Source organism: Dryas octopetala, chromosome 2 (genome assembly GCF_963921425.1).
Source record: "Dryas octopetala chromosome 2, drDryOcto1.1, whole genome shotgun sequence".
NCBI classification, from domain to species: Eukaryota; Viridiplantae; Streptophyta; class Magnoliopsida; order Rosales; family Rosaceae; genus Dryas; species Dryas octopetala.
The window spans coordinates 32,332,369-32,343,593 of NC_141367.1; the positions used below are offsets into that span (position 1 = coordinate 32,332,369).

At 37.0% G+C, this 11,225-nt stretch overlaps 2 protein-coding genes across 3 annotated transcripts; one reads left to right on the plus strand and one right to left on the minus strand.

Annotated features, from left to right (window-relative positions):
* Window positions 1-346: 346 nt before the first annotated feature.
* On the plus strand, window positions 347-2,046 carry LOC147295830 (transcription factor/transcription regulator). Of its 2 annotated transcripts, none has more exons than XM_086233440.1 (2): window positions 347-1,085; window positions 1,816-2,046. In XM_086233440.1, exons 1-2 carry the CDS (start codon window positions 486-488, stop codon window positions 1,894-1,896), a joined length of 681 nt encoding a protein of 226 aa, XP_086089566.1. In that variant the 5' UTR covers window positions 347-485; the 3' UTR covers window positions 1,897-2,046. The 2 variants fall into 2 exon arrangements, with proteins under 2 accessions (XP_086089566.1, XP_086089567.1); XM_086233441.1 differs by having other exon boundaries at window positions 1,819-2,046.
* Window positions 2,047-2,437: 391 nt separating this feature from the next.
* LOC147295831 (plasma membrane ATPase 4) lies at window positions 2,438-10,985 on the minus strand. The gene is made up of 16 exons (XM_086231556.1): window positions 10,743-10,985; window positions 7,582-7,701; window positions 7,215-7,451; window positions 6,137-6,898; window positions 5,911-6,033; window positions 5,719-5,823; window positions 5,478-5,622; window positions 5,221-5,385; window positions 4,670-4,908; window positions 4,524-4,556; window positions 4,351-4,432; window positions 4,099-4,259; window positions 3,822-3,995; window positions 3,469-3,651; window positions 3,182-3,366; window positions 2,438-2,974 (listed from the first exon to the last, which is right to left on the minus strand). Exons 1-16 carry the CDS (start codon window positions 10,800-10,802, stop codon window positions 2,878-2,880), a joined length of 2,871 nt encoding a protein of 956 aa, XP_086087682.1. The 5' UTR covers window positions 10,803-10,985; the 3' UTR covers window positions 2,438-2,877.
* Window positions 10,986-11,225: the final 240 nt, after the last annotated feature.

Sequence of the window (11,225 nt, forward strand, 5' to 3'; positions counted from 1 at the left end):
TTTATTTGATAGGTGTGGTTTACAGGTGATGATGTTCGTTAGATATAGAACTAGTAGAGAACTTTAAAATGTCAAATAAACAATCTCTCTCACGTACTTGTAGTCCTATATATTATGTATGAGTAGAAGTAGATGGTGTAATACCATATTAGACAAGTATTGGACTCCAGAAATAAATTAATTGTGGAATTTTCTTATTTCCATATCACCCCAATTGGCTTCGTGCGAATGATCAGTTTTATTTGTAATAACTAGAACTGATATTATCATTACTTTGTATTTTTTTTTTCCATGAAATACTATAAGATAATATTTTTAAGCTGTCACATGCACTTGGCCACCTATATAAGCCATATCCATGACCAGCACTTTGTTTAAACTCAGGTGCTTCCACCCATATCCATAGATAAAGCTTGGTTTTGCCTTTGCCTCCCTCTCTTTGTAGTAGTGGAGGTTCATAATTTTCTTATCCTTTTCTTGTTGTAATGGTGATGATCAGGCAAATGAGTAAACAACAAAAACGAGTTTACTCCCTTGAGCCCAACAAATTGGTACGTCCTTCTGTGTTTGCAAGAAAATATGTTCATTACTTGTTGCCTGCTCTGAAGAAGATCCATGAAAATGTGTTCATTAATTCTTCATCAAAAGAACATGATGATGAAGAGTTAGAGAAAATTGTTGGGTACCAAGTGAACATGGCAATGGTACTCTCTGCAGCAACAAGCACCCATCATCATCATCATCAGTTTGCATGGAGCCGTGCCTTGAAACAAAAGCTCTTAGCTGGGTTATATCATCAAGGCCATTGCTTTCATCGCCATCTTGATCATCTTGTAGTTTCTAAGCCATTGAAATTTCTACAGAATCCCAATTGCAATATTAATCCCATCAGTAAGACCAAGAAGCACTACTACTTGAATTATGTGCCTAATAGGAATTCATATACAAAGAAAAGGTGCAAAGAGACAGAGATGATTAGGAGGAGGTTGGGATGTCTGAGAAAGATTTTGCCGGGTGGGAATGAGATGGGAGAGAATGAATTGCTGGAGGAAGTAGGAAGCTACATTACTTGTCTCCAGTTACAGGTGACTATTCTTCAGTGTCTAGTGGGATCCAACTCTCCTTCATTAATTGATCATTAATTTGGTGCTCTGTCTTTAATTAATTACGTACCTAATTAAGTTTTTAATTACGAGGGTAACAAGTGCATGTATTATGGTCGTATGAAATTATGAATTGTGGAAATTCCTTCAGATCCCTATAGTTCAACGTACGGCTACCCTTGTCTCATTTGAACAAATATGCCAATTTTTGTTTTATGAGTTAATGACCTAGGGTTAGAAATCGTTCGGGGTTTTAAGTTTTGAGTTTAAAACTTGAAACTTGAAATCTTAAATGGACGCATTTTGACAAATTCTGAAGTGTCATTCGAATGGTTAGAAGCACTGTTTGAAATATGTATAATCTCAATGAGTGAGATCTTGTAAGAAAAGCAGTATGTAGTATTGTGTATACAACTAAATCAAAATGTTGCAAGGAGATCAAGAGCAGGAATTGGAATTGGAAGTGCTACCTTTACCATGTTTTTAGAGAGCAAAACTGTGTTGCTGATGGATTTGCGGCCTTGGGTTGTATTGTTTATGACTCCCCCCTCCCCCATTGTTACTTGTTGGGCTTCTCTAGAGCAAGGGCTGTTCCTGGCTAATTTGGTTTTTGGGCCCTAGTGCCCCCGTCCTATCAAATAAAAAATATAAAAAATTAATTTTTTAAGAGTTTGTTGTGTGATATTCACAAATTTTTTTGTTTGGTGCTAAGGAGGTCAAAGGCCCAAACAAAGTAAACAACCATGGATCTGGAGCTAGAACTAGAAGGCGACCAATGTGGGGAGGAGGTTAGGTCCGATATGTTGTAGGCTTGTAGCCCAGCTCGCACAAAAGACCATGGCTGCTAAGCCATCAACAACAACCATATTCTTAAACTTTGGATATAGATATGAGTAATTAATTTGAGTGGAATGGAGTTCTATTGCAGGACTGCACTATAAAATATAGACTTGTATAGTGATTTATAATATTTTGGGTTTTTTTGTTCATTGTACTCTAATTTTTTTCACAAGGTTCACTTATATGTTGAGTCAAATGGTCATACGTGCTCCACCCCCAATATGAATTGTTCACGTGCTTGACTTAATTGACGCCACACAGTCTTGCATAGCGATTTATAACGTGTTGGACTTCTTCACCGATTGCCAATTAAGTTTGGGTTTGGATGCTTCATTTTTCTTTATAAAAAACTCACTACCCTTGCCGTGCAAGCAAATTTTTCATGTAGGCGATAATCAATGATGAGAGCCTTATACAAGATTAAATTCCTTGTCATCTTTCTGCAATTTGAAGGTTACCAAAAAGTTTAAGAAACAATTTGAGCAAACTATGGATTGAAATTGTGTAATACCACAGAAAAGTTAAATCCACTATTTAGACTCAAAGGTCTAAGCATTCAAACACTGCATTAACAGTTTTGATGGCCATTCAAAAGTGAAATACAAAGATAGTACAAATCAGAAAGAAAGGAGATTGTTGCTAGAAAACTGTGGGACACTGCTTGGCCCTTACACCAGAGCAAAAAGAAAACCAAACACAACTTTTTTTTCTGGCACTTGAAATACATTAGAAAGTAAAAAGTAAACAGTAGGAGAGCTATATATAGCACAGACATGCTCTCCATCATATCTAGAAATGTTTATCGAATTAGGCCTTCTTTTAATTTGTCTCTCTCTTTCTTCCTCCTCTTCTCTCTCCTCTCTCTCCTTGTCTTTGGTACATTGTTGAATTGTAGATTTTGTAGTCCTTTCCCAAGAATTTTTCTTCTGGATTGTTACACTGTATAATGCTGCTGGCTTGTATCAATGTCAAGACCCTTTAGCTTCGCCACTGACTCCACATGTCCCTTGAGTGTGGTAAGCTCGCGAAGCCTATAACCACAAATTGGAAAGATAATTCTTTTCAATAAATTGATGCAACACTCGTAGGAAAATGTTCTCTTGTTAGACAGTCTAGCATGTTATATTGCCAAATCATGGCAAGATATATAACTTTGAAAGAGATATCAAGTCTCAAGCATTGGAAAACCGGTGTTTTGTGTAGGTAACATTGGAATTTCTAACTGAATGGTGGCTTACCTTGCAACTTCGGCTCGTCTCTTGGCCTGCTCAGCAATCTCAGACAGCTCTCTGTAGCTGCTCTTGTCGCTGAAGATACTGTTAGTTGTTACTGGTGGTTGGAGCCCATGCAGGGTCCTTTGAGCATGAGCCCATTGAGCTTCTCTCTCCTCTTTTCCATAATCTTTCTTGGTGGTAAAGGCAGTCTGTTACAAAAGGATAAATTATTTAAAAACTTTGTGCTCACCCATCAAACTAAATAAATGAATGATTCCCCTTCCTATTCAAAAGAAAATAGATGTATGTACCTTGTTTTCTAGCATGTTAAGCCAAGCCTTTCCACTCAAGATGTACCGGATGGCAAACTTCATTATGTCTAGTGGGATATAGAAGACAATACTGTAAATCCAGATGACACCAGCCCATCCCCAACCAACTCCTTTTATTCTTGCAAAACCCCAGTTGGCATATACGGCTATCAAAGTTGCAACCTGAAAAGGGATCGATAATTTTCAGCTTTCTACAACATGCCATTCCTTTGCTTCATTATGTCAATAAGAAACAGGGTTGTGCTTGGAACTAATTGATAACAATGTACAAAAAATTTCTGTATTTAAGAGAGCTTGGAAAGGATATACATGGCATTGTTCTTAGCACTTACCAGCTGTGCAACCATGAAAGCACTGACTAATAGCATTCCCGGGCGTTCCAAAAAGGACCAGCTGCGTGACCGAGTCACAAAAATGAGAGCCTGACTCACAATACTCACTTGTAGGTACAAGGCAGCCGTTAATTCCTCATGAGAATCTGTTATGGATCTCACACCAAATTTATCCTGCAATAGCATAGCAGAAGATGCATATTGCAAAAGTTAAACAACTTTCAAGAAAGTTTCTGTAAAACATATCTAGTCAAAATCATATCAAAGTGTATCTTACAGTAAAGAATTTAGTATCTTTTATTAGCCAGAAGAACACAACAGTCATCAATGCCAAGTAACCTCCAAGCACAATCCCAGTAGCAAATATCTCTTTCAATTTCCAGCTATCAGGAAGGGGAGATGGCTTTACTCTATCCTTTGAGATTGTCATTATTGTACCTTAAAAAATTAATGTGATAAAAACTATCAGCATGATGTCAATAGTCATTATTATCAATACTATTTGCAAGTTTACTTGATAAAAACTCACCATCATTTAATATGGCAATAATCAAAACCATGAAGGGTGAGAAATCAAACTTCCATATGAGTGCAATGAACATGAAACCGAACTGCAATGTTTGCCAAAAACAAAACACAATTAGATCAAGACTTGGTTAAGAAAAGAAACAACAAAGTATTAAACCACCACTATTTACTTACCACAATACGGATTGTGATGGAAACTGCATAGATCTGCAAAAACCAGAAAAACAAAACAGAAAAAGGAAATGTTCCGAGTCATAAACTGTTCAGTCAAACTAAAAAGTTGAAGTGGTTTTATTGAGAAGAAAGGCAGAGCAACTAACAGTGTAGTTCTTCATTCTCTGGAAAATAGCTCTACTGGTCAGCACTGCACTAATGATGACACTTAATCCAGGTTCTGTAAGAACAATGTCGGAAGCACCTCGTGCAGCATCTGTAGCATCAGCGACAGCAATTCCAATATCTGCCTTCTTCAATGCAGGGGCATCATTGACACCATCTCCTGTCATTCCACAAATGTGCTTGCTCTCTTGCAACTTCTTCACAATTTCGTACTTATGCTCTACAAGAAACACAATAGTAAGTGTCACAAAAGCATTTTTTGTATTAAAACAAAACAGTGAAACCCTGTATCATTTATAGAACCAATTCCTATAATTATGAAACCCATATGAGATACCGAGGATAAGCTATTATTTTTCAAAAAAAAAATTCTGACCAGGAGATGTTGAAATTTGCCTACTACCACAAGAATATAAAGAAAGGGTGTGGGGTGATAATTCCATATCGATCCGAACCCATCCATATGATCCCACTATCTAATAAGATTCCAGCTAAAAAAATACTAATCAGCCAGCATACTCAAAGTGCTCACCGGGAAACACTCCAGCAAACCCGTCAGCCTTCTCAATTAACTCTTCAATAGGAAGAGCAGCTATGCTTGCATCCTTGTGTTGACCAAGTAAGGAAGCAGATGGGTACATGTTTGTTCCCATTCCAAGTCTCCTACCAGTTTCCTTTGCAATGGCAAGTTGATCACCTGCGCATATAGAGACAATGTGCAAGTTAGCACAACAACACACAAAACAAAAATGAATGCATTAAAGAAGGATGCAATCTGAATTGACTTACCAGTAATCATCTTAACATTTACACCAAGATTAAGAGCCTGACGGATAGTTTCTGCACTATCATGTCTTGGAGGATCAAAAAGAGGCAACAACCCAACAAACTGCCATGGACCGCCAGCACTTTCTTTTGTTTTCTGAGGCACTTCCTGTAAACATATAACAATAGCAAAGATAAGAGGCCTATTCTAATTAAATTGAACAAATGCAAGACAACACTATAAAAATCAAGGTTGCTTATAAACCTGTCTAGCTACAGCCAACGACCGAAGCCCACGTTCAGCATACTTATCAATAATAGCAAAAGCCTTCTTCTTGAAATCCTCTTTGCAGTTGCAGAGTTCCAAAATCTACATACAGAAATTAATTATGAATACTTACCTTTCAATAATATAATGCAATTTTGGGCCTTGCTAAATAAAGGAAAACAGAAGTACCTGCTCAGGAGCCCCTTTGCTTGCTCTGTGCCAGTTTTCATCAGTATCAATGTAAGTCAAAGCAGTTCTCTTGTCCACAGGATTAAATGGTAAGAAGTGCACCTCTCTAATACCAGCTCGGGCCTGCATAAATATGTATTAATTAAGACCAGCGCATTCGTCGCAAATTTGCTTCCAGAAATAATTAAGAAACATCTACTGGGCTGACAGGAAAAAAGGGCTATACCTCCTTTGGGTCGGCAAGCATTCCAACCATAGCAGCATCAATGGCATCCTGGTTTTCAGTTCTAGATGCCCTTGCAGCAAGCAGAAGCACATGTTCTTTCTCTACACCCTTTGCAAACACCTCAACCAAGTTTCTATCAACACTAAGCTTGTTAAGAGTTAGTGTTCCTGTCTTGTCACTGCAAAGCACATCCATACCAGCCATTTCTTCAATGGCAGTCATCCTCTTGGTGATGGCACCCTGCTGAGACAGCCTGTGAGACCCAATAGCCATTGTCACAGACAAGACAGTGGGCATGGCAATGGGAATGCCTCCAATCAAGAGAACCAGGAGATTGTCAATTCCGTCCCTGTACTTGCGGTGCTGAATTGGGTACATGACTATAATCTCAATCAGCATTCCAATCGCAATGGAGCAGATACAGAAATTCCCAATAGCAGTGAGCACCTTCTGGAAGTGTCCAACATTGTTAGTGCTGTCCACGAGATGTGCAGCCTTCCCAAAGAACGTATGGACACCAGTGGCAATAACAACAGCCTCAATTTCACCCTGCTTGCAAGTTGAACCGGAGAAAACTTCGTCTCCCGGGTTTTTAGTCACTGGAAGTGACTCTCCAGTGAGGGCAGATTGATCAATCTTTAAAGAATCGCCCTCAAGAAGACGAGCATCAGCTGGGACAATATCTCCCAATTTGATGCTAATGATGTCTCCTGGAACCAGAATGGCAGCTTCCTCCTCGCTCCATTTTCCATCTCTAAGAACCTATACACACATCACCATGAAACACAAAGGGAATCAATCATTGTGGCATCCAATTATCATAGTGCATGAGTTGTGTGAGTATATACACGTGTCTAATCGAGTCTCATTTCGACTCATAGACATGAATGGCGCTTTCCCTACAAGTAAACAAAGTGAGCATATACTTTTTAACAAAAACTAGGTGGGCATACATTTGAAGATGCTTACTCAATATTCAGTCACTTCTAATATAAACCCCAAAAGAAAAGGGGGTGTTAACTAGGTTCTTATTTGGTGTCTGTATTTGGTGTCTGCCATTAAATTCTTTTTGCCTTACCTTAGTCTTGGGAGCAAGACCAGCCATAAGCGCAGCAGCTGCATTACCAGCATTGTTTTCTTCAATGAAACTGATGGTGGAATTGATTACCAGCAAGCAGACAATACCCAAAAAGTCTTGCCAATCTGGGGGCTTCCCACCTCCATTGGCCAGAGCAATTGCCATAATAGCTGCAGCTTCCATGACCCATGATAGAGGATTCCACATGAACCCCAAGAACTTGAGAAATTTGCTTTCCTGTTCATTTTAGTAACAAAAATTATAATTAATCAGCATTTGCATTCCAAACCCACTAAGAAATTTACTTTCTTTTTTTTTTTTTTGGCTACTTTATTACACAAATTGTTTCATTATTATGAAAAAATACCTTTTTCTCTTCTAGCTTGTTGGGGCCGAAAATCTCGAGCCTTTGGGCTCCTTCCTCTGAACTCAAACCTTCTCTGGAACATTTCAGCTGCCCAAACACTTCCTCAATTGGAATCCTCTCCTATAAACCAAGTCATTGTTAAGAAATTGGACACTCACTATAAATACAAATATTCATACATAATTGGGAACAAATATTCACATAAACAATGAACACCTAATAGACTCCATGTTGTATATTCAACATAGACTCCATGTCGTATATGATTGCTTAAAGACTATAATATGGTTAAAATTTGTAAAACTCTAATAAAATAAGCAATTACAAGTTTGAGACAGAACAACCCAAAAGGGAAAAAAGCTTAGAAAAACAATTTTCTTACAGTAAAACTTTTTTATACTCACCCAGTCATGTGCTCACTAAATGTGATAGTGATAGCATTGTCCACTTTTTTATATTATAAGACACAATCTTAAAAATGCCAAGCAAACCATGATTGTTTCAACTTAGACAAGGAACTGTTGGCAATAATCACAACTGTCGGAGAATCACATCTGTGACAACATGTTTAAGCACATAACATGCATATAAGCATAGCCAGTTCATTGGGTTCACATTCTTTGTAACTTATGCATGAGGTGTCACATGTGAGATTGGTATACATTAATAGCTAGCCACAGCCATATATGACTTTGTTCATTTCCTAGAGCCCACTCAAATGAATCAACAATAATATATTAAGTCAACCCAGCTTGTAAAAAAAACTTGGAAATTAGGAAAAAAAAAAAAAAAAAACAGCTTGAATTTTCCTTTTAGATATTATCTTGGCTATCAGAAAACTAGCAAAATTTAAAAACTCAATCCAGATGGGGATTTGGGATCTTGATTTTTTGACTTCTCACACTACTTTATGCATTCATCATCCATTTGGATCTAGATGCACCTCTTTATCTTAACAATTAGGGGTGGGCACGGTACGGTATGGTACGGTATGAGCCTCATACCGATACCATACCGAAATTTTTATTCGGTACGGTATCGGTACGGTATGGACATTTTTAAAATTTGTACCATACCATACCAGTGTTTTATGAATTCGGTATGGTTCGGTATATACCAACATTTTAAACTTCTTTTTTTTTTGTCAAAAAACAATATTTAACAACAAAAAAGAAATACTTTTTTTCCAACCAAAAGATAAAACAAAACCCAACTTGTACGTTCCTTTCATTTCTGTTGTGAACTATGACCGATGGTATTGATCTTTAATTAACCATCAAACGACTAATTAAGCACATATATAATTCTAACCCAATTCATCATCAACCAGTGTAAACACAGAATTAGAAAAGAAAGCAACTGATCATAAATCACACACCATTCTATATATATATATATATATATATATCAATGCCAAAGAAACTACAACAATGACAAAAGGAAGAGTAAAACAATAAAACACAACAGCAACTCAGACCCAAGTATATAAAGCATATGTTTTCTATTATAGTCTATAGACTTGCCCAAATAGCCACTAATATGGCAACACTTAATTAAAAAACTATTAAATAATTAAATTAAAAATATATCGGTACGGTACGGTATTTCACGGTATTGAAAGTTTCATACCTATACCATACCGATTTAGACTCGGTACGGTACGGTATCGGTACGGTATTGTTTTTCGGTATAACATTGACACGGTACAGTATGGTACGGGTTCGATATTTCGGTAATAAATGCCCACCCCTATTAACAATCCTTAATTTCTAACTTGAGCCATTTATTTCAAATTTTAATTTTTAATCTAAGTCGTATATCTTTTTTTATCTGAGAGAGGGAGATTCCAACTTGTGAATCTTTGGTGGAGAGAAATACATTAGATTAATAGTTAGTTGGTAATCTTTTTTTTTTTTTTTTGGCCAAGGTAGTTAGTTGGTAATCTAAGTCGTACATTTAAAATCCAAAAATTATTTAATTTTTAAACATTGTTGACTGCTTAGCTTAGAAATAACAGATTATTAAAATAAAGAGAAAGAATCTGAATTATTTCTGTACATTCACATGTAAGGAGCGCAAGTATAAATAAATGCATAAAATTCCTAAATAAATGCATAAATAAATTCCTTTTTTTGTTTCAAACGGTCAAACCTCTAAAAAAAAATTAATTGACGATTCAATAAACGAGTCGAGCTGAGTCGACTCGTGTACGAACCGGACAGACTAAGTCAAATTGTGGCCTAGGGATGCTAGCCAATCACAAAGTGTTGACTGACGCCGTGATAACATATTCGAGGTTATAGAATAAATTATTTAATAATAATAAAAACTGTTTGTGTCAGGTGGGACAGCGCAACTTTTCAACGCCTGGGCATGATTGGTGCGTGTTTCTCACGCGCAATGATCCCGATAAAAAGTGTTGGGGATGCGAGAGTAAATAGGAAAAGAATCGAAGGGCAAATTTGGTAAATCGAAGAGCAAGAGAGGGCGGGTGGTGTCAGGACTCAGGGGTTATATCAAAAGAAAACGGTTTTTGAAGATAAACAAAAAAAAGAGAAACAAAATTTCTCAAAGAGGGGAAAAGTCCAAAGTACCACGGAAAGGTACTTGGAATTCCTCCTTAAAGCAAAAAACAGGGCATAGTATAAGGAAGAGAGAGACGAAGAGCTTATTATAAAATGATAAAGAAACAATTGAAATTGAGAAATTATTAATCCTAGTGGACTCAAAACCCCTCTGTCTTTCACATGTGTAGATCTATTGGATTTGGAAACTGTATTCCTGAAGATATATATATTCCCATCAATATAGTCTGCTTGGTTGGTGAGAAAAAAGAGTTTGGGAAGGGAGATTTTGAATGTTTGAGAGGAACCCATATAGCAAAAAGGTTTATGGTGCATAACCCATGAAGTATATATGACTTGGACTTGTTATATATATATATATATATATATATGCATGCAAAGAAAGAAAGAAACATGAAAATAGAAGCTAGTTGCTAAAGAATTTTGAAGAAACATGGTGAAGAAAACTCATATTCAGATCTGAGAATCAACCAAATATGACAAAGTAGAAATTAAAAAGTAGCTAGAATCAACCCAAAAAAAAAAGATATATATTGATGGTGAGGAAGAAAAATAAGGTGGGAAAGATGAATATACCAGATCAACAGTCTCATTCTTGATCTCCTCGAGGCTGATGGCCTTGTCAGTAGACCCCATCTTTCACAAAGACAGAGCAAAACAAAAGCACCCACAAAGACAGAGCAAAGTAGTGAGGAACAAGAATACGTATACGAAGAAGAGCTAGCAAGAGCTAGCAAAACTCAAGAGAAGAAACGGGTAACGGGCATTGAATGAGAGATTTTGAATCCCAAGAAGAAAACAAGGCAGTGGAAGAGAAGAGGACTTGTGGTGGTCTGCAGTATGCTTCTCTCTCCTTTTATACGTGTGTGAGCACTAATAAATAATACTCTAGTAGTTTTGGCCCCGCCGTTTAACCCCCACCCCAAGTGGGCCTTACTATGACTTTTAATCTATCTTCTTACTTCCCAGTTCTACCGATAAATGGAAAATCAAAACCAAAATAACAAGGAATGTCAAATTCAGTAAAGGAAAGACAAAATGATCATTTTGGTCCCTCTA